Source organism: Manis javanica, chromosome 6 (genome assembly GCF_040802235.1).
Source record: "Manis javanica isolate MJ-LG chromosome 6, MJ_LKY, whole genome shotgun sequence".
Taxonomy (NCBI): Eukaryota; Metazoa; Chordata; class Mammalia; order Pholidota; family Manidae; genus Manis; species Manis javanica.
This window is the reverse complement of record NC_133161.1, coordinates 71,243,490-71,267,459: the sequence shown is the minus strand read 5'-3', so window position 1 is coordinate 71,267,459 and position 23,970 is coordinate 71,243,490. Positions and strand designations below refer to the sequence as shown.

At 35.7% G+C, this 23,970-nt stretch overlaps 1 protein-coding gene across 4 annotated transcripts in view; it reads right to left on the bottom strand.

Moving 5' to 3' along the window:
- Positions 1-234: 234 nt before the first annotated feature.
- Positions 235-23,970, bottom strand: part of LRRD1 (leucine rich repeats and death domain containing 1) — a 61,557-nt gene continuing 37,821 nt past the window's right edge. For 2 of the 4 annotated variants that reach the window (XM_073239888.1, XM_017671573.3), the window contains exons 3-5: positions 2,152-2,313; positions 1,152-1,269; positions 235-536 (exon numbers count right to left, since the gene is read on the bottom strand). In XM_073239888.1, the coding sequence (XP_073095989.1) occupies positions 350-536; positions 1,152-1,269; positions 2,152-2,313 (467 nt within the window). In that variant the 3' untranslated portion in view covers positions 235-349. Of the gene's footprint in view, positions 537-1,151; positions 1,270-2,151; positions 2,314-23,970 lie in introns of those variants that run through there. The other 2 variants (XM_073239886.1, XM_073239887.1) reach the window with 2 other exon arrangements.

Here is a 23,970-nt window from a genome sequence, read left to right as displayed (position 1 = left end):
CCTTTCAGTTTTTAAACCAGCATCTAAAAAGAAACTGCTTTCTAGCCCCAATGAAAGTAACTAATGACCTTATTACCTATAAATCTTGGGTTCTATAAAAAGTATTATATAACAAATAATTTTTAGATGGAATTATTTTTTTTAATTCATTTTTATAATTCCAAGACAACAGAACAAATACACAAAACAGTGTCTGTAATATTTTATTATAGTAACATTAATGTAGTAGCTGTAAATTGTCATCATCTCTGAGGAATGCATGAAGAGACATGATATGCAATTCTCTTGTATTGAGTTTCAGTTATATAAGTGCATCATAAGTTTCCAGTTTTTATTATGGATACACTGTTCAAAATGTAATTGCACATGTAAAAAGTTTTAAAGCTGTTATTTTGTCCATAATTTCATATGCTCCTATCATATTTAGTGCCCGAGTTAGTTGGTCTCTTGAAGCATCAGTGGTTAGTGACAGATTGTTACTTCCTGTTTTCCACCTATTAAGTGCTTGATGGACTCTCACACTTAATGAAACAGTACTGAAAATAACAATTATTTTAGTTACTAATTAAGAACATTATTTTAAGCTACTTAAATATCTAGATTTTGAAAGCAATTTACCAGATTGAAGTCAGGATTAAATTACTTGGTGAAGATAGTCCATATAAAAATCTAGCACAGAGCTTGGCATATAAAAAATCCATGTTAATCCCTTGCTTTCTTGTAAAAAATCAGTAGTTTGATGAATATACAATTCTGATATTTACTTAAGACCTGAAAACAGTAATTGTGGATTATGTACTATAAACCAGTACATTACTGCTATAGTATTACATGCTTAACCTGGTCTCATGACCATTCTCTTAGATAAGTATATCCATTTTACCAGTGAAGAAACTGAGGCACAGAGAAGTTAAGGGACTTGTCCAAGTTCACAAAAATAGTTGTGATTTAAAGCAAGTCTGTCCTCAGAGCCTTTGCTCTTTACTACTGTATACCCACATGCATCTCAAATACATAATAAACTAAAATTAATTTTTTACAGCAAACTAGAGTTCATGTTAATATGAATGTTTCAAAACTATGTAATAGCAATAAGATATAAATCAGTACATGAGAATAAGCTTATAATACATGTTGTCATTCATACATACCTCTTCATAGCTATATCAGTTTCTGAAATTGACAGGTTTAATTTTTGACACAGAAATTCAAAATTTGTTTCAGTGATGTTGTTGGCAACTATCTTGAAGATATTCTCTAAGATTTTCTCTACATTTAAACACAAAGGGAAACTTAGGCTAATTCTTTTGAAAAACATACTCTATTTTAAGTTAATGTTATATCTAGGTTTTTCACTTCTGGGCTCCTATCAAATCTCTGTATCAAATAAAATTAAAAGGTAAAATGCAGACTTACTATACAAACTGAAATGTGAACCATTTGTCCCATTCTAAAGTCTGAATAACTCTATAACATAATATGACTATTTAAAAGGATATTATAGGCAATTTCAAAGTGACTTTCAGACACTGTGATTATTTCAGGAATTTAACTCATTCCTTCAATTCTGACTTTTTAGTGTGCTTCTTTATGTACCATCTTAAGAAACCACGTGCACATCTCCATCTGGTTCAATGGAAGGTTATTTAAAGAAAATGAACCTGTTCTCTGAAATAATCAGGGACAACCAATGGAACACTTACAGACAGAGAATGAAGACTGCCCAGGAATTGCAGATAGGTGATCATAGTGGGCCAAAACTTGACCAGTATAAGAAAGGATCTATAGATTTCCTTCAAGGCCAAATACAACTTTTAGAACTACATATGGTGATACAGATCAGAAGTGATGAAGAAATCTGTTTGTGGATTCTCTGAGTCTGGTTACAACCATTATGAAGAACCTACTGAAAGGCATTGAGGCCAATAGGTGGGAAGCAGCCCACCCTTCACAAGGATTTGCCTATTTCAATGGTTCCATTTATATGGATCTAGATTTAATAGTCTGAATTATTAAAATAAACCCCCAACCTTCAGAAAAGGGAAGATAACAAAAGATTTTAAGTCTCAGCCAGATTGAAAGCCTCTAATTAAACTATCTTTTAATTTACAGATTAAAAAATGACTTGTAAGCTAGTCAGTAATCACCTACCATCTCTTTCATCTGCCCTTTGTAGATAGTGTACAATAGTACACAATTGTTTTCCTTTACAGATTTCCATTGGGGGTCTCAGCAATGGGTTATCATCAAAATTTATCTCCTTTAATGAAAAAAGTTTGCTGATACCACTAGGCAGAGCTGTCAGATTATTTCCTAGAATAAAAAAAATTATAATTGAATTATACCATTCTTATAATTATAATAATTATATAATTATAAAGACAACTATAGAGACAAATAACCACTATGTGTGGGGCACCTGCTGTGTCTCTCTGAAAGTATACCAGAGGACTCTCACATTGCTGGCATATCATAAATTCTTACTGTTGTCCACATGCTAGGGGTAAAAAGGAGGAAGAATAAAAACAGAATGTGGTTCCTTTCTCTCACAGAGGATGGCAAAACAAGATAGGAGGCTTCCTCTTATAATGCAGAAAAGGACTTTACAGAGTAGATGTGATGGTAATTTTTTAAATAAACTTTTTATTTGGTAATAATTTCAGATATAGCAGAAAACTTGTAGAAATTATAGAGAGTTCCTGTACAGAGAATTCTCGTCCAGTTTTAGTTTCCCCTAATGTTGTCTTCTCACATTATCATATTACATTTGTCAAATCCAAGAAACATTGATAGATTACTATTAAATAAACTTTGGAAATTTTTGGATTTCATTAGTTTTTCCATCAATGGCCTTTTTCTGTTCCAGAATGCATTCCACAATAGCACAGTTATGTCTTTTTAGTCTTCTCTGGTCTGTGATTGTTTCTCAGTCTTCCAATGTTTTCTGATCTTGACAATTTTGAGTACTACTTGTTAGGCATTTTGTAGAATTATTCTTAATTTGAGTTTGTCCAACATATTTTCTCATAATGAGACAGGGGTTTTAGGATTTGGAAAGAATACCAGAGAGGTGAAGTGCTCTTATCACATCACGTCAGGGGTACCTGATACCCATGTGACATCTCTAGCAATGTTAAACTTGATCCCTTGGCTAAAATATTGTCTGCCAGGCTTCTTGAATATGTTTCAAACCTACTTTAATCCAATATAAACCTGACATAAAAAGTAAAACTGTGGTAACTGGCAAAGTAAGAATTTAGAGAGGTAACTGGCCTAAAGTTTGCCTTTATATGATTTATATGTTTATAGTTATTTATAGCTATAAACAAAGGTACCTGTTCCTTGTAGTGAAGAAAAGTATTTAGAAATCAATATCTGGGTATTTGTTCTGCTCATTGCTTCTGATATATATATATATATCAGACATACATTCTAATATATATATATATATATATATATATATATATATACACACACACATACACAAGTACACACACACATGTACATATATATGGGGTTTCAGAGTATATATTATAAACCCATAATTGTATCTCTCTCTATATATAATATATGTTATAAATCTTAATATGTAATATTTAGGGTCTAGTTTCTTTAACTTAGTCTAATGCATTTGAGATTTGTTGATGTACAGTTTGTTCCTTTTTGTTAATGAGAAGTATTCCATTATATGGAAGTATATAATTTATCCATTCACTAGATAAAGGACAAATGGGATGATTCCACTTCTTGGTGATCACAAAAAAGCCACTACATATATTTGCACTCAGTGTTTTAATTGCATCTAAGTTTTCATTTCACTTAAAATGAAGTGTACTTCGAGTATGATCAGTGGGTTGTATACCATGATCATGGTAAATGTATTTATAACTTTAGATGAAATTACCACTTTATCTCTATAAAACTGGCAATTTTCCTGAGGGGTTGTTCCATTTTGCATTCCTATCATCAAAATATCAGAGTTGCAGTTATTCCATATTTCAACAGCTTGTGATATTGTCAGATTTTAATTTTAGCTATTCTAATAGTAAGGTCTCATTGTAGGTTTAATTTGCATATTTCTAATGATTAATTATTTGAGCATATTTTCTCTTGCTTCTCCGCCAATCATATGCATTCTTTGTAAAGTATCTGTTCAAAATACCAATTTTTATTGTGTTATCTTCTGAATTTTGAGTCTTGACTTACTTTTTATGTATTCAGCAAATATTTTCTTCTGGTTTTTGCTTTTTATTTTCATTCTTTCAACAATTACTTTTGAGGGGCAGAAGTTTCTAATTTTGGTGAAGTCCAATTTATCAATTTTTTGGATTGTGATTTTAGTGTATAAGAAATCTTTGCCAAAGTTAGAAAGATTTTCTTCCATGATTTTATCTAGTAGTGTTTTATGGTTTTAGCTTTTATATTCAGGTCTGTGACTCACTTTGAGTTGAGTTTTTATATAATATGCTGTATGGATCAAAGTGTGTGTGTGTGTGTGTGTGTGTGTGTGTGTGTGTGTGTGTGTGTGTGTGTTAATTGTTGCTGTTTGTTTTGTTTTTTGGCTTGTGGATGTCCAGTTTTTCCAGCACCATTTGTTGAAAATAGTGTCTTTCTCCATTGGAATACCTTTGTACATTTGTCAAAAATCAATTGATCATATATATGTGAGTGTATTTTTAGACTCTGCTGTGTTCCATTGATCTATATGACTATCATTTTGCCAATAATAAACTGTTTTCACTACTGTAGCTTTGCATAAATCGTAAAATGAGATACTCTGACTCCTCCAACTTTGTTTTTTTCAAAAAGAATTTGGCTACTCTAGTTGCTGAATTTGGCTACTCTAGTTGCTTTGCCTTTTATATAAATTTTAGTTAACTTATTGTTTTCTAGAATAAAAATTTGCTGGGATGTTTTTGGAATTGAGTTGAACTTAGAGATAAGTTGGAGAGGGCTGACATACTAACCATATTGAGTGTTCCAATTTATGAACACTATATATATATATATATATCCACTTATTTAGGTCTTTTGTGAGTCATTTTATCTATATCTGTAGTTTTCAGCAAACAGACCTTGCATATACTTTGTTAAATTTATACCTGTTTTATATTTTTTAATATTCAATTTCCAGTCATTTGTTACTAATATGCAATTACTAAAATACAATTAACTTTTGTATATTAACCTTGTATATGGCAATCTTGCTAAATTCACTTATTATTTCCAGCAGTGTTTTTTGTAGATTCTTTGGCATTTTCTACCTAGAAAATCTGTTCAAATAATCAAACAATTTTTTTCTTCTTCCTTTCCAATCTGTATACTTTTAATTTCTTTTTGTTTCCTTCTTGCACTAGTTAGGACTTCCCATATAATGTTGAAGGGGAGTGGTGAGAAAGAATAGCCTTGCTTTATTCCTGTGGAAAAGGAATTCATAGTGGGAAAGAACTAAATCCTTTACCATTGAGTATGATATTAGCTGTAGGTTTTTGCAGATTCCCTTTATCATATTGAGAAAGTTCCTTTCCATTCGTTCTTTGCTGAGAAGTTTTTTAAGTTGTTGTTATGTGCTTTTTAAAATCATAAATGTGCGTCTTATTTTGCCACAGGCTTTTTGCTTTTATAAATCTAGTAAGATGTTCATATGGCTTTTCTTTAATTTATTAACATGGTGAAACACTGATTCGTTTTTTGATGTTGTCCCAAACTTGGATTTACAGATAAAACCCAGTAGGTCATAATATATTATCATTTTTAATTGCTGGATTTGATTTGCTTTAATTTTATTAAGGATATTTGCATCGATGTTCATTCAGAATACTTCTCTGTAAGTTTCTTTTCTAGCAATGTCTATGTTTCATTATATTATCAGATAATGCACATCTCATATCATGAGTTGTGAAGTATTTTATCTTCAATTTTATGAAAGAAGATTTTTAAAATTAGTGTTTCCTTTTAAGTACTTGGTAAAATTCACCAATGAAGTCATCTGGGCATGCATCTTCCATGTGTGAAAACCTTTAACTACAAATGCAATCCCTTTAATAAATTTAGGGCCATCTATCAGACTCCAATTATGCCCACCTCCTGCTGCCACCTGTGTTCTCTCCCACATTATACCAGCTTTGGTCTGTGTGAGCATTAGGATAAAGCAGAAGGGATATATCATTTTCTTTTGTTTTGGTAGCTTTTGGTTTTTTAAAGAGCTTTTTTGGGTTCATAGCAAAATTAAGTGGAGTGTACAGAGATTTCCTGTAGATGTGCATAGCTCCACCCATTATCACAACATTAGAATTTTAGAGACACTTTTGCCTGGCATTTTCTTTCCTCAGTCTTTGGTATATGTGAAGGGACTAAAGCCTACTACCAATAGCCAAATAAAGAAGCTTTGAAGTAAATAATCTAGCCCCAATCAAGCCTGACTGCAACCCAGTCAGTAGGTTGGTTGCAGTCTCATACAAGACCGTGAGATGGAACAAGTCAGTTAAACTCCTCTTGGGTTCCTGATCCTCAGAAACTGTGCAAATAAATGTTTATTAATTTAAGAAGCTCAATTTTATGGAAATTTGTGAAACAACAAGAGACTAATGTAACAGCTAATGGCTAAAAGTCATGAACTGAGATATGGATCTGCCTGCTGCAGGGAAAGAGTTTGTATTTTTAGTCCAGCCAATTTAAGTGCCTGATGAAACAACATCAATAACAAATGACAACATTCTTTGGAGAGGAATAGAAGGCATTATAGAGCCCAGGATTCAAAACAAAGTAAAAAGCAAATGCAGCTCACTTCCAAAAGAAAAAATGACTCAACTGTTATAATTAACATACAAGAATTTTAAGCAGCTAATGAAACTATGCCCAAGAATGTAAACGTGTAGGTATGCTCATAATGAATCAAAAAAAGGAATCATAGAAACCTAGAAGAAATGGACAACTTCCTAGAAAAATACAACCTTCCAAGACTGACCAAGGAAGAAACAGAAAATCTAAACAGACCAATTACCAGCAATGAAATTGAATCGGTAATCAAAAAACTACCCAAGAACAAAACCCCCCAACCAGATAGATTCAGCACTGAATTTTATCAGACATATAGAGAAGACATAATACACATTCTCTGTAAAGTTTTACAAAACACAGAAGAGGAGGGGATACATCCTAACTCATTCTATGAAGCCAGCATCACTCTAATATCAAAACCAGCCAAACACCCCACCAAAAAAGAAAATTACAGACCAATATCCCTGATGAATATACATGCAAAAATACTCAACAAAATATTGGCAAACCGAATTCAAAAATACATCAAGAGGATCATACACCATGATCAACTGGGATCTATCTCAGGGATGCAAGGATGGTCGAAAATCCATCAACACATCCACAAAAAGACAAAAATCACATGATCATCTCCATAGACATTCAAAAAGCATTTGACAAAATTCAACATCCATTCATGACAAAAATTCTCAACAAAATGGGTATAGAGGACAAGTACCTCAACATAATAAAGGCCATTTATGACAAACCCACAGCCAACATTATACTTAGCAGTGAGAAGCTGAAAGCTTTTCACCTAAGATGAAGAACAAGACAAGGATGCCCACTCTCCCCACTTTTATTCAACAAAGACTGAAGGTCCTAACCACAGCAATCAGATAACACAAAGAACTAAAAGGCATCCGGATTGGTAAGGAAGAAGTTACACTGTCACTGTTTGCAGATGACATGATATTGTACCATAAAAAACCCTACAGGCTCCACTCCAAAACTACTATAACTAATAACTGAATTCAGCAAAGTTGCAAGATACAAAATTAATACACAGAAATCTGTAGCTTTCCTATACACTAACAATGAACTAGCAGAAAGAGAAATCAGAAAAACAATTCCATTCACAATTGCATCAAAAATAATAGAATTATGAGGAATAAACCTAACCAAGGAAGTGAAAGACCTATATCCTGAAAACTACAAGAAACTCATGAGAGAAATTAGATACCAATAAATGGAAATCCATACCGTGTTCGTGGATAGGAACAATTAATATTGTCAAAATGGCCATCCTGCCTAAAGCAATCTACAGAAGCAATACAATCTCTATCAAAATACCAATAGCATTCTTCAATGAACTAGGGCAAATAGTTCTAAAATTCATATGAAACTAAAAATGATCCAGAATAGCCAAACCAATCCTGAGTAGGAAGAATAAAGCTTGGGGAATTATGCTCCCCAACTTCAAGCTCTACTACAAATCCACAGTAATCAAGACAATTTAATACTAGCATAAGAATAGGGCCACAACCAGTGGAAAAAGAATAGAGAGTCCAGATATAAACCCATACATATACAGTCAATTAATATATGATAAAGGAGCCATGGACATACAATGGGGAAATGACAGCCTCTTCAACAGCTGGTGTTGGCTAAACTGGACAGCTACATGTAAGAGAATCAAACTGGATCATTGTCTAACCCTATACACAAAAGTAAATTTGAAATGGATCAAAGACCTGAATGTAAGTCATGAAACCATGCAAGTCTTAGAAAAAAACATAGGCAAAAATCTCTTGGACATAAACATGAGCAACTTCTTCATGAACATATCTCCTGGACTAGGTAAACAAAAGCAAAAATGAACAAGTGGGATTACATCAAGCTGAAAAGCTTCTGTACAGCAAAAGACACCATCAATAGAACAATAAGGTATCCTACAGTATGGGAGAATATATTCATAAATGACAGATCTGATAAAGGGTCGGCATTCCAAAATATATGAAGAGCTCATGCACCTCAACAAAAAAAGCATATAATCCTATTAAAAAATGGGTACATGATCTGAACAGACACTTCTCCAAGGAAGAAATTCAGATGGCCAACAGACACATGAAAAAGATGCTCCACAGCACTAGTCATCAGAGAAATGCAAATGAAAACCACAATGAGATATCACCTCACACCAGTAGGGATCACACCATCCAAAAGACAAACAACAACAAATGTTGGCGAGGATGTGGAGAAAGGGGAACCCTCCTACACTGCCTGTGAGAATGTAAATTAGTTCAACCACTGTGGAAAGCAGTATGGAGGTTCCTCAAAAAGCTCAAAATAGAAATACCATTTGACCCTGGTTCCTCAAAAAGCTCAAAATAGAAATACCATTTGACCCTGGTATTCCACTCCTAGGAATTTACCCTAAGAATGCAGGAGCCCAGTTTGAAAAAGACATATGCACCCCTATATTTATCGCAGCACTACTTACAATAGAATGGAAGCACTACTTCCAAGAAATGGAAGCAACCTATGTGTCCATCAGTAGATGAATGGATAAAGAAGATGTGGTACATATACACAATGGAATATTATTCAGCCATAAGAAGAAAACAAATTCTACCATTTGCAACAACATGGATGGAGCTAGAGGGTATTATGCTCAGTGAAATAAGCCAGGCAGAAAAAGACAAGTATCACATGATTTCACTCATCTGTGGAGTATAATAACAAAGAAAAAAACTGAAGGAACCGAAGAGCAGCAGACTCACAGAACCCAAGAATGGACTAACAGTTACCTAAGGAAAAGGGACAAGGGAGGATGGGTGGGAAGGGAGGGATAAGGGGGGAAAAAATGAAGGGGCATTCCTATTAGACATAATGTCGAGGGGTACACGGGGAGGGTTGTACAACACAGAGAAGACAAGTAGTGATTCTATGGCATCTTACTATGCTGATGGACAGTGACTGTAATGGGGTATGTGGGAGACACTTAGTGATGAGGGGAGTCTAGTAAATAGTGTTCCTCATGTAATTGTAGATTAATGATACCAAAATAAGTAAATAAATAAATAAATAAATAAATAAATAAATAAATAAATAAATAAAATTCATCTTAGGCCAGAAATAGAAACTGTAAAAAAGGAAGTAGAAGTTATAGAACTAAAAAATACACTACCTATAGTAAAAAATTAGCTGGATGGACTTAACAGCAAAATAGAAAATTTTAGACAAATCAGTGAACTTGAAGACAGATCATCATTAGATTCCCAAAGCTCTGCACACACATACAGCTGTAGGGATTTGTAGGGCAACATTAAATGGTAATTGAGTCTCAGAAGGAGAGAAATGGAGCAGAAAAAATATTGAGGAAATAATGGCTAAAATATCCACTAATTTGGTAAAATACATATATAGACAAGGTCAGTGAAATCCATACAGTATAGTTACACAAAAAAAAATACCTAGGGTGGATATCACAGAAAATTCAGCGTAGGACTCTCAAAGTATCACCCCCCCCACAGAAATAGATATAAGCTGGAAAAGACTCATAGAGTCATATATTTCAGAGTTCTGGAATTTAATCCAAATTTTATAATAACCAGAAATCAATTAAGAAAAAGGCAGCAGTTATTTTGGTAAGAGAGCACTATGGCCTTTTCACTCATCTCCCTACCATCCTCGATTTCACACTGTGGCAGTAGCATCTATGGGAATGACAGCCCACATTCCTAGTGCACCTTACTGATGCCAGAAAGCTAATGTGTACCTTCTGCTTAAAATACTGTGATTTTGCATTTTGACCTGTCTGGTGGTCCCCCAAGGAGCTGGCACAGAGGGTGGCATGTGTTGATCCTACCACAGAGGCTTGAACTGCTTTCCTGGTGGCAGTTGTTGTAACCTTTGAAGACTTACATGTCTATGCCTATATAGGGCAAAGGATAGCAGAAAGGGAAGGAGTAAACAGATCCAAAAGCCCAGTAAGGAAGAGGCTAAGGAGGAAGTTTTGGGGGGAAATAAGGGCTCATAAAGGCTACAGTGTATTCTGGGGAAAAATGGGGCTCAATAGGCATGCCAGGATTGGAGTGCTCAGAAGAGAACCAAGAGAATCCAAGGCTTGCACCTATGGTGGATTTCTATAAGCAGGAGAAGACAACTAAGGCAGAGTTGTAGGTGGCCTGGTTCACCATTGAAGTGCCCCAGCAGATCTAAGCTACAAGGGTTAGGAAAGTAGTATTTTCGTGTGTGTGTGTGTGTGTGTACTGTGTGTGTGTATGTACTCAGGTATTGAAGGATGAAAAAATATGTCCATACAAATACTAACCAAAAGAGAGGTAGGATGAGAAAAAGATGGCAGAATAGGAAGGCATGGCTGAAAGTCTCCTCCTAAAAACACATAAAAGAAGAAAATACAGCAAGTACAACTACACCTGGAAAAGACCTAGGACTGGAGAACAGACCACCTACTCCTGGAGAAGAAGAGAAGACCACACAGAAAATAGTAAAGTGGCAGAGATGGGATCGAGCAGGACCCTCCTCCCACCCCAGCCCACAGGCAGGAGAAAGAGGAACAGAGTGGGGAGTGGGTTGGAGCCCAGGAGCACTGCACATCTGGCCCTGGAGATCTGTTCTGGGTGCAAAAATCCACATTACATTGGGTTCTGGTGATTAGTGAGGCTGGACACCAGGAACAGCTGAAACATTCTTGAAGGCTGAGACTACAGCCACTTGTGGAAGACAGGCATGATCCACTGGTCCTGAGACCTAAAGCAGAGGCAGTAGTTTGAAAGACTTGCCATTAGTGGGAGGGATGCCAGAAGGGTGAGGGTTGGATCGAGTTCTCTGCTCAGGAGAAAGGGCATGATATGTCCCCAGATCTCCCTCAGCACAACAGTTCTGGAACTCTTGGGAGACCCAAATGCTCCATCCCTCTAGCTTCCGGGAGCCAACCCACAGGGCCCAGCAGCAGCATCACACTTTGATACCTGGCAGGCAGAGGAAGACTTGCCCAGATTTCTTGGCCCTGTTTTAGCCTAACTGGGAGGTTCCTGCAGGAGCCAACCCCAAAAGCTCCTTCCTGTGGGTGTCCAATCCCAGTATTCTGCATCCTACCTTGCCCCAGAGTCACATACCCCATTAACATGGTTAATTAATGGCCCTGCCCCGATTAACCCTTCATCCCTGCCATTGCAGCAGGGTAGGCAGATGGCACCCCCATCCACAAGGATCCCAGCAGAGGCAACTGCTCAGATCACAAAGGCAGCTGACGCAAACTGCCTGCACAGACTCAGACCACTATGGAAGACAGATGAAAAGGTGGTCCCACCCAATGCACACCAACACCAGGGGCTCCCACAAAGAAGAACCAGGCACTGGAGAGTAAAGATCTTGAACTTGTAGACACCATAGCACACCTCCTTCATAAAGCTATTACTCCATAAGCCAGGAAGCATAGCAGAGCCATCTAATACAAAGGAAGAAACACAGAAACTCTGCCAAAATGAGAAGGTAGAGGATATGTTCTAAACAAAACTACAGGACAGGAACCAGAAAGAGGGCTAATTGAAATGGCAATCACAAATCTTCTTGATAAAGATTATAAAGTAAAAGTCATAAACATGTTCACTGATTTACAAAATTTAAGATCTCAGGGAAGACTTCAACAAAGAAACAGAAGAGCTAAAAAAGAGCTACTCAGAGCTGAAGAGTACATACAATGGAGGGACTGAAGAGTAGGTTGCTGCAGGTAGAGGAGATGGTCAATGAAATGGAAATTAGAGAACAAGAACACAACAAAGATGAGGAACAGAGAAAAAAGGATCTCTAGGAATGAAAGAATGAAAATAGAGCTATGTGACCAATCCAAGTGAAATAATATTTGCATTATAGGGGTATGAGAAGAAGAAGAGACAAAGGAACAGAAAGTCTGTTTAAGGAAATAATTGTCAAAAACTTTTCCCAATCTAGGGAAGGAAATGGAGATGTAGATAATGGAAGCAGAGAGAGCCCCTAACAAAAGGAACTCCCAGGAGGACAACATGTAAGACATATAATGATTAAAATAACAAAAATCAAGAGTAATGAGAGTGGATTTGCAAGCAGCCATAGAGAGAAAAAAGAGTACTAATAAAGGAAGCCCCAGCAGACTATCAGCAGACTTCTCAGCAGGAACTTTACAGGCCAGAAAGGAGTGGCATGAAATATTTAATGTATTGAAACAGGAGGACATCCAACCAAGAATTCTCTACCAGGCAAGATTATCATTTAAATTTGAAGCAGGGATTAAACAACCAGATAAACATAAATTGAAAGAATTCACCACAACTTAGCCAGTTTTACAAGATATGTCAAAGGGACTGCTCTAGATGCAAATGCTCCTAAGGTTAAATAGCTTTCACCAAGGATAATAAACTCACAGAAAAGGTAGTAGACTAATTATGAATCAAGAACAAAATTAAAACAAAAGAAGTAAAATCAACTATACACAAAACCAGTCAAGGGATACACAAAAAGTGTAGATTATTACATCTAGTACATAAAGTGTGGAGGAAGAAGGGAGAAAAAAATTACCTTTAGATTGTGTTTGATAGAGTAATCAGCACCTTAATATAGACTGTTATATAGCAAGGAAGCTATCCTTGAACCTTTGGTAACCACAAAATTAAAGCCTGCAATAGAGTCACAAAAAAAATTTAAAAAGAAATCCAATCACAACACTAAAGAAAACCATCAAATAACAAAGGTATAAGATAAGAAGAAAAGAATGGAGAGGAGATATAAAAACAACCAGAAAACAATAAAATGGCAATAAGTACATACTATTAACAATTACCTTAAATGTAAATGGATGGAATGCACCAACCAAAAGACACAGACTGGAAGAATGGATAAGAAATAAGATCCATCTACATGCTGCCTACAAGAGACTCATTTAAAACCAAAGACATACACAGATGAAAAAGATGATTAGAAAATGACATGAGTGTACATTAATGACACATCAATTAGAAAACATTAGGTGCATTCATATAAAGTAAATTAATCCTTAAAAAAGTGAAGAAATGGAAAAAGATATTTCATGCCAATAGGGGAGAAAAAAGCAGGAGTAGCTGTACTTATATCAGAAAAAATAGATTTCAAAACAAAGTAACAAGAGACAAAAAAGGACATAACAATAATAAAGGGCTCAGTCCAACAAGAGGATATAATCATTATAAATATCTATGCACCCAACATAGGAGAATCTAAATATATAAAACAAGTACTAGCAGAATAAAAGAGGGAAGTAGAGTGCAACACATTCATTTTAGGAGACTTTAACACACAACTCACATCAATAGACAGATCGACCAGACAGAAAATAATTAAGGAAACAGAGGCACTGAACAAAACATATCTCATGGATTTAACAGATATCTACAGAACATTCCACACAAAAGCAACAGGACACACAATGTTCTCATGTGTATGAGAAATGTTCCCAAGAATAGATCAAATAGTAGGCCACAAAAAGAGCCTCAGTAAATTCAAAGAGATTGAAATTGTACCAAGCAGCTTTTAAGACCACAATGGTATAAAACTAGAAATAAATTACACAAAACAAAAAATCCTACACACACATGGAGGCTAAACAACTGAATAATCAAAGGATCAGTAAACAAATTAAAACATAAATCAAACAATACATGGACACAGATGTGGGATGCTGTGCAGGCAGTTCTAACACAGTTACCTCAAGAAACAAGAATAATCCCAAATAGTCTAAACTCACAATTAAAGAAACTTGAAAAAGAAGAACAAATGAAGCCCAGAGTGAGAAGAAGGAAGGACATAATAAAGATCAGAGCAGAAATAAATAAAATAGAGAAGAATAAAATAATTGAAAAATAAATATCAATGAAACCAGGAACTGGTTCTTTGAGAAAATAAATAAAATAGATAAACACTAGCCAAACTTATCAAGCAGAAAAAGAGTACACACATAAACAAAATCAGAAATGAAGAAGGAATAATCACAATGGATACCACAGAAATACAAATAATTATTAGAGAATAGTATGAAAAATTGTGTGCCAATAAATTGGACAACCTACAGGAAATGGACAACTTCCTAGAAAAATAAAACCTCCAAGATTGACCCAGGAAGAAACGGAAAATCTGAGCACATCAATTACCAGTAGTGAAATCGTATTGGTACTCAAAAAATTCCCCAAGATAAAAAACTCTAGGTCCAGATGCCTTCACAGCTGAATTCTGCCAAACATTTAAGGAAGAGCAAATGCTCATCCTCCTTAAAGTTTTCCAAAAGTAGAACAGGAGGGAATACTCCCAAACTCATTCTCTGAGGCCAGCATCACTCTAATACCAAAACCAGATAAAGACACCACAAAAAATAAAATTCCAGACCAATATCCCTCATGAATATAGATGCAAAAATCCTCAATGAAATATTAGCAAACCATATTCAAAAATACATCAAAAAGATCATCCATCATGATGAAGTGCTATTTATTCCAAGGATGGAAGGATGGGCAGTATTCATAATCAATACAATACATTTCAGTAGTAAAAAGAAAGATGAAACCATATGGTCATCTCAATAGATGCTGAAAAAGCATTTGGGAAAATTCGACATCCATTCATGATTAAAACCCTCAATAAAATGGGTATAGAGGGTATGCACCTCAACATAATGAAGGCCATATACAACAAACCCACAGCCAACATCATACTTAATAGCAAAAAGCTATAAAATTTTCCTCTAAGATCAGAAACAAGACTAGGATATCCACTTTCACTGCTTTTATTCAACATAGTACTGGAGGTCATAGCCACAGTGATCAGACAGAACAAAGAGATAAAAGGCATCAAAATTGGTAATGAAGAAGTTAAATTGTGACTATTTACAGATGACATGATACTATATATAGAAAATCCTAGGGAATCCACCAAAAACTATTAGAACTAATAGCTGAATTCAGCAAAGTTGCAGGATACAAAACAAAGAAATCTGTCACATACCCTTATACTAACAAGGAACTAGCAGAAATAGGAATCAGGGAAACAGCTCCACTTACAATTGCATCAAAAAGAATAAAATACATAGGAATAAACCAAATCAAGAAGGTAAAAGACCTGTACTCTGAAATCAACAAGACATTCATGAAAGAAATTAAAGAAAACACCAGTAAATGGAAATCCTGTGCTCATGAACAGGAAGAATTAATATTGTCAAAATGGCCATCCTGCATTAATCAATCTACAGATTCAATGCAATCCCTATCAAAATACTAACGGCATTCCTCAATGAACTAGAACAAATAGTTCTAAAATTCATATCAAATCACAAAATGCTCCGAATAGCCAAAGTAATCCTGAGAAGGAAGAAAAAGGTCGGGGGGGGGTTGCTTCCCAACTTCAAGCTCTACTACAAAGCCACAGTAATCAAGACAATTTGTTACTGGAACAAGAAGAGGCCCATAGATAAATGGAATAGAATAGAGATCCCAGATATAAACCCATACATATATGGCCAATTAATATACAATAAAGGAGCCATGAATATACAGTGGGGAAATGACAGCCTCTTCAACAACTTGTGTTGACAAAACTGGATAGCTACATGTAAGAGAATGAAATTGGATTGTTGTGTAACTCCATACACAAAAATAAAGTCGAAATTGATCAAAGACCTGAATGTAAGTCATGAAACTATAAAACTCTTAAAAGAAAACATAGGCACAAATCTCTTGAACATAAGCATAGGGACACATCTCCTTGGGCAAGGGAAACAAAATCAGAAATGAACAATTGTGACTACATCAAACTAAAAAGCTTCTGTATAGCAAAGGATACCATCAGTAGAACAAAAAGGCATCCTAGAGTATGGGGAAATAAATTCATAATTTATCTGGTCAGGGGTTAATATCCAAAATAGCTAAAGAACTCATATGCCTTAACACCCAACAAGCAAATAACTCAAAAAAAATGAGTAGGGGATCTGAACAGACACTTCTTTAAGGAGAAATACAGATGGCTAACAGGCACATGAAAAGATGCTCCACATCACTAATCATCAGGAAAATGGAAATTAAAACCACAGTGAGATACCACCTCCCACCAGTTAGGATGGCGAACATCCAAAAGACAAACAACAACAAATACGGGTGAGGATATGGACAAAGGGGTACCCCCTACACTGTTCCTGGGACTGCAAATTGGTGCAACTACTCTGGAAAACAATAATGGAGGTTCCTCAAAAAACTAAAAATGGAAATTCCATTTGGTCCAGTAATTCTGCTCCTAGGAATTTACCTGAAGAATACAAGATCCCTCATTCGAAAAGGCATATTCACCCCTATGTTTATCACCACACTATTTGCGATAGCCAATATATGGAAGCAACCTAAGTGTCCATCAATGATGAATGGATGAAGAGGTGGTACATATACACAATGGAATATTATTCAGCAATCAAAAGATATCATGCCATTTGCAGCAACATGGGTGGAGCTAAAGGGTATTATGCTCAGTGAAATGAGCCAGGCAGAGAAAGAAAACTCCATATTATTTCATTTATTTGTGCAGTATAAAAGGAAAGCAAAACAGAAGGGACAAAACAGCAGTAGACCCACAAACACTGAGAAGTGACTTTTTACCACGGGGAAGGGGTTGGGGCAGGTGGAAAGGCAGGGGTAAGGGTATAAAGGGGCACAATAGTTCACAATCACAATATAAGTTGGTCATGGGGATGGTAGTACAGCATGGAGCATATAGACAATTCTGTAACATCTTTCTACACTGAAAGATAGTAATAGTAACTGCACTACAGGGGTGAGGATTTAATAGTATCGGTAACTGTCAAACCACTGTGTTGTACAATTGAAACAAATATAAGATTTTATAGCAATGATACTTAAATTAAAAAAGAGAGAGAGCTGGTATTGGCTATACTAAAATCAGACAACAATTTAGGTTGAACACTGTTACAAAGGACAAAGAAGGACAGTATACTGATAAAAGGATCCATACATAAGAAGATATCACAATCAGAAATCCATACCCATGAAACAACAGAACCCCACAAAATATGAAGCAAAAATTGAGAGAATTGAAGGAAGCAATAAGGAGATGGGAAAATAAATCCATGAACATACTAACCAAAAGAAAACTGGGATAGCTATACTAATACCACACAACATAGAAGTTTAAGTCAAACACTGTTAAAAAGGAAAAGGACAGTATATATTGATAAAAGGATTAATATGGAAGATACAACAATCATAAATATGTACAAACCAAACAACAGAGCCCCAAAACATGCAAAAATTGACAGAATTGAAAGGAGCAGTAGTTGGATACTTTAATATCTCACATTCAGTAATGAATAGAACATTTAGACAAAAGTTCAGTAAGGAAATAGACTTGAACAACACTATAAAGCAAGTAGACCTATCATCTGTAGAACACTACAACTAACAAGAGCAGAATACACATTCTTCTCAAATGCAAATAGAATATTCTCCAGGATAAACCATATATTAGGGCACAAAACAAGTCTCAGTAAATTAAAATTGATCAAAATAATACAGTGTATATTCTCTGACCATATGGGATGCAGCTAGCATAAGTAACAAGGAAAAGTGGAAAATTTCCAAATTTAAACAATATGTCAAAGATGGAAGCAAAAAGGAAATTAGAAAATCTGAAGAGATGAATGAAAATGAAAACACTGCAAACTTACAGATGCAGCAAAAGTATTGCTTAGAAAGAAATGTATATCTGGAAATATCAACACTGTAAAAGAAGAAATAATTCAAATCAATAATTTAGCTTTATACCTAAATGAACTAGCAAAAGATGAGCAAACTAAAGCCAAAGCTATCAGAAGGATGAAATCATAAAAATTAGAACAGATATAAATGAAATAGAGACTAGAAAAACAATATAATCAATGATACCAAAAGTTGGTTCTTTGAAAAGATCAACAAAATTCACAAATCCTTACCTAGATGGATTTAGAAAAAGACAAAATTCAAATTACAAAGGTCAAAGATGAAAATGGATGCTAGTACTGATTCTACAGAAATAAATAATTATAGAATACTATGAAAAATATGATGGACACTAAGGAACCTGGATGAAATGAACAAATTCCTAGAAATGCAAAACCTACCAAGACTAAATGAGAGAGAAATAGAAAATATGAATAGACCCAAACTAGTAAGGAAGCTGAATCAGTAACCATTTATCTCCCGACAAAAATAATACCTGAACTTGATGGCTTCACTGGTGAATTCTATCAAACATTGAAAGAAGAGCTAATAACAATATTTCTTAAACTTTTCCAAAAAACTGAAGAGTACAGAATACTTTCTAAGTCATTCTGTGAGTCCGGCATTACCCTCATACCAAAGCCAGTAAAAGACACTACAAGAAAAGAAAATTACAGACCAACATCTTTTATGAAAAAAATCTCCATCAAACTACTAGCAAGCCTAATCCAACAAAATATTAAAAGGGTTACACACCATGACCAGGTGGGAAATATCTTGGAATGTGAGGGTGGTTGAATCAGTGTAATACATGACATTAAGAGTAATAAGGAGAAAATCCCCACATGATTATCTCCATTGATTGAAAAATGCCATTTGATGAAGTTTAACACAGGACTTAAATAGACATTTCTCCAAAAAATATATCAGATGGCCAAGAAGCACCTGAAAAGATGCTCAACATCATAAAACTTTAGGGAAATGCAAATCAAAACCACAGTGAGATCACTTTAAATCCACTAGCACGACTATAATCCAAAAAACATAAAATAACAGATGTTGATAAGAATATGGAGAAATTACAATCCTTGTACATTGCTGGTAGGAATATAAAATGGTTCCACCTCTATAGAAAATGGTTTGACAGTTCCTTGAAAAGTTAAATAGAAATACCATATGACGTAGGAATTCTATCTCTAAAATTCTTTTAAAATTATAAGATGGTTCTATTTTTAATTTAATTTTTTGAGAGTGTATGTACTTTTTTTGGTATGTGTATCATACTTCAATAAAAAGTGTTTTTAAAAAACTTGCAGTCACAAAGGGAAAATAGAGACAAAGAGAGAGATTAACAGTAGGAGTCCTCTCAGAGGCTATTAAGTAGTCCAGCAGTGAGAGCCATGGTGATATTCAAAATATATAACAACTGGTTTGGCACAGGCACTGACCAGCAGAATTGATTCCAGCTTTAAACAAAGATACAATCATACTTATATAACTAGTTGTCCTGCAGATAGGAAATGATGAAAGCCTGCACAGTGGCATTATTAATGCAGATCTACAGAAAGAACTGTGAGGAAAGAGAGAATTGTTCATCTCTCTAGAGAAAACCACAAGCAGCTGACTTGTCAGTGTACTTTCATTTGTTATTTGGCTCATTGGAGGAGAGATACTAACATCTGTTAAAAACCTCTACCACAAAAGAGGCTTAAAGATGGCAGCATGAGAGGTGAGACAGAAACCCCCTCCCCAAGCCACATATAATATGAAAATATAGTAAATACATCTAATCCTGAAAGAGCAACAGGAAAGAAGGCTGCAGCAGACTTCTTACACCTGGGGAAAACAGCAGATCTCCAGGAAAAGGGTAAAGTACCAAAGCTATGATCTGGAGGGACCCAAGCCCTTCCCCCACCCCAGATCACCGGAGGGAGGATGAGAAACAGAGCAGGGAGGGGGTGAAGGCCTAGGACTGCTCAACATCCATCCCTGGAGATCTCCTCTAGGAGCACAAATCTACATTACATGCTGTTCTGGAGATTAGTGGAGTTGGAAAGCTCAGACAGGTGGAATACTTGGAGACACTGAGATTGCAGCTACATGTGGAAAACACATTTCCACAACTGGCTGCTCAGGACAAAAGAAAGGCAGGCAGCCTGAGAGATTTTCTAACAACAAGAGGGCAGCTAAAAGGGTGAAGATTACACAGAGCTTGCAGCTCAGAGAAAGGACAAGTGGACAAAATTTTTCAGACGCACTCTGACCAGCAGACGTGCTCCATCCTCCTGGCTGACTGTGCAGCTATGAGGGCCCCCCTGTGATAAATAGCCTGTTGTGCCTTTCTCCTGGCTGGCACCAGCTTGCAAATCAGGTACCCCTGTGATTGCACCATGCCAGCTAGAGGGCAGCTGTGCCTATGGCAGCTACAAGTGCAAAGCATACAGACTCCTCCCTGTGCACTTGGCCTACTGGCCCTGGCAGTGGAGGCAGGTACTGCAGCTGGGAAGGAGGAAAGAGCTCTTTGCTCCAGAGAGGGAACAGAGGTGCTCACCTGCAACCCATGCCATCGCTCCAGAGAGTAGAGCTTCTGGGCACTAGAGGGCACCACCTACAAATATGAAATGTCAAAGGAACTTATTTCAAACCAAAATCCCACGAGCACCAGAAAGAGGGTCAAGTGAAAAGGAACTAATCAATCTTCCTGAGATTTCAAAATAAAAATCATAGACATGCTCACAGTGCTACATTAAAATATTCAAGAACTTGGGACAAATTCAAGATTGAGGTACAAATATTGAAGAAAACAGTATCTGAAGAGGAACATAAAATGGAGGGAATTAAAAGCAGAATAGATGAAGTAGAGGATATGGTAAATGAAATAGAAATGATCAAAACAGGAATACAAAGAAGCTGAGGCATAAAGAGAAAGATCTCTAGGAATGAAAGACTATTGAGAGAACTGTGTGACCAATGAAAACAGAACAATATTCACATTATACAGATTGCAGAAGAAGAAGAGAGAGAAAAAGGAATATAAAGTGTCTTTGAGGAGGTAATTGCTGAGAAATTCCCCAGTCTGGGGAAAGAGATAGTCTCTCAGGCCATGGAGGTGCACAGATCTCCCAACACAAGGGACCCAAGGAGGACAAAAACAAGATATATAATAATTGAAAAGGCAAAGATCAAGGATAAGGACAGACTATTAAAAGCAGCCAGAGAGACAAATAAAATCACATACAAAGGGAAACCCATCAGGCTATCATCAGACTTCTCAACAGAAACCTTACAGGCCAGAAGGGAGTGGCATGATAAATCTAATGCAATGAAGCAGAAGGGTCTTGAACCAAGAATACTCTACCCAGCAAGATTATCATTTAAACAACTTCCAGATAAGTAAAAGCTAAGCAAATTTACCTCCACAAATTGTCTCTACAGTGTACTTTGGAGGGACTGTTCCTAAGGCTAGAGGGCACCACCTAAAAATATGAAATGTCAGAGGAACGTAGTTCAAACCAAAGTTCCACCAGCAGGAAATAAAGCTGTCACCAGAGGAAATAAAACCACAATAAAGAAAGTAGACCAATTAATTACTAATCAGATGCACTATCAAATGAACTATCCCCAAAGTCAGTCAAGGGATAGACAAAGAGTACAGAATATGACACCTAATATATAAAGAACAAAGGAGGAAGAAAAGCAGGAAAAAAGAAAAAGAACCTTTAGATTGTGTTTGTTATAGCATACTAAGTGAGTTAAGTTAGACTGTTAGATAGTAAGGAAGTTACCCCTGCATGTTTGGTAAGCACAAACCTAAAGCCTGCAATGGCAATAAGTACATACCTATTGATAATCACCATAAATGTAAATGGTCTGAATGTACCAATCAAAAGACAGAGTCATAGAATGGATAAAAAACAAGACCATCTACATGCTGCCTACAAGAGACTCACTTAGAACCCAAAGATATACACAGACTAAAAGTGAAGCAATGTGAAAGATATTTCATGCAAATAATACAGAGAAAAAGGAAGGAGTTGCAGTACCTATATCAGACAAAATAGACTTCAAAACAAAGGAAGTAACAAGAGACAAGGACATTACATAATGATAAAGGAGTCAGTCCAACAAGAGAATGTAACCATTATAAATATCTATGCTCCCAACATAGGAGCATGCACATATATGAAAGAAATACTAATGGAATGGAAAAGAGAAGTAGAATGAAAACCGTTCATTCTAGAAGACTTCAACACACCAATCACTCCAAAGGACAGATCAACCAGACAGAAAATAAGTAAGGACACAGAGGCACTGAACAACACATTAGAACTGATGGACTGAACAGATATCAACAGAACTCAACACCCAAAAGCAGCGGAATACACATTCTTCTCAAGTGCACATGGAAGATTTTCAAGAATAGATCATATACTAGGCCACAAAAACAACCTCAAAATTGAAAAAGATTGAAATTGTACCAACCAGCTTCTCAGACCATAAAGGTATGAAACTAGAAATAAATTACACAAAGAAATGAAAAATCCCACAAGCACATGAAGGATTAAAAGCATGCCCCTAAATATTCAATGGCTCCATGACCAAATAAAACAATGATCAAGCATTATATGGAGACAAATGACAACAATAACTAAACACTGCAAAAGATGTGGACACAGGAAAGGCTTTGCTAAAATAGAAGTATATTGCAATACAGGACTACCTCAGGAAAAAGGAACAATCCCATATGAAGAGTCTAAACTCACAATCAATGAAACTAGAAAGATAAGAACAAATGAGGCCAAAGTGAGTACAAGGAGGGACATCATAATGATTAGAGCATAAATAAATAATATTGAGAAGCATAAAATAATAGAATCAATGAAATCTGGAGCTCCTTCTTTAAGAAAATGAAACAAAATCAATAAGCCTCTAGCCAGACTTGTCAAGAAAAAAAGAATCTACATACATAAACAGAATCTGAAATGGGAAAGGAAAAATCATTATGGACACCACAGAAATACAAAGAATTATTAGAGAATATTATGAAAAATTATATGCAAACAAACAGGGTAACTTATAAGAAATGGACAATATTTTAGAAAAATCAACCTACCAAGGCTGACCCAGGAAGAAATAGAAAATCTGAACAGACCATTTACCAGCAACAAAATTGAATTGGTAATAAAAAAAAACTGCCTAAGAACAAAACACCTGAACCAGATGGCTTCACCACTGAACTTTATTAAACATTTAGTGAAGACCTAATAGCCATGCTCCTTAAAATTTTCCAAAAAGTAGAAGAGGAGGGAATATTTTCAGACTCAGGATATGAAGCCAGCATCACTCTAATATGCAAACCATGCAAAGACACCAAAATAAAAGAAAACCACAAACCAATATCCCTGATGATCCCAGATGCAAAATG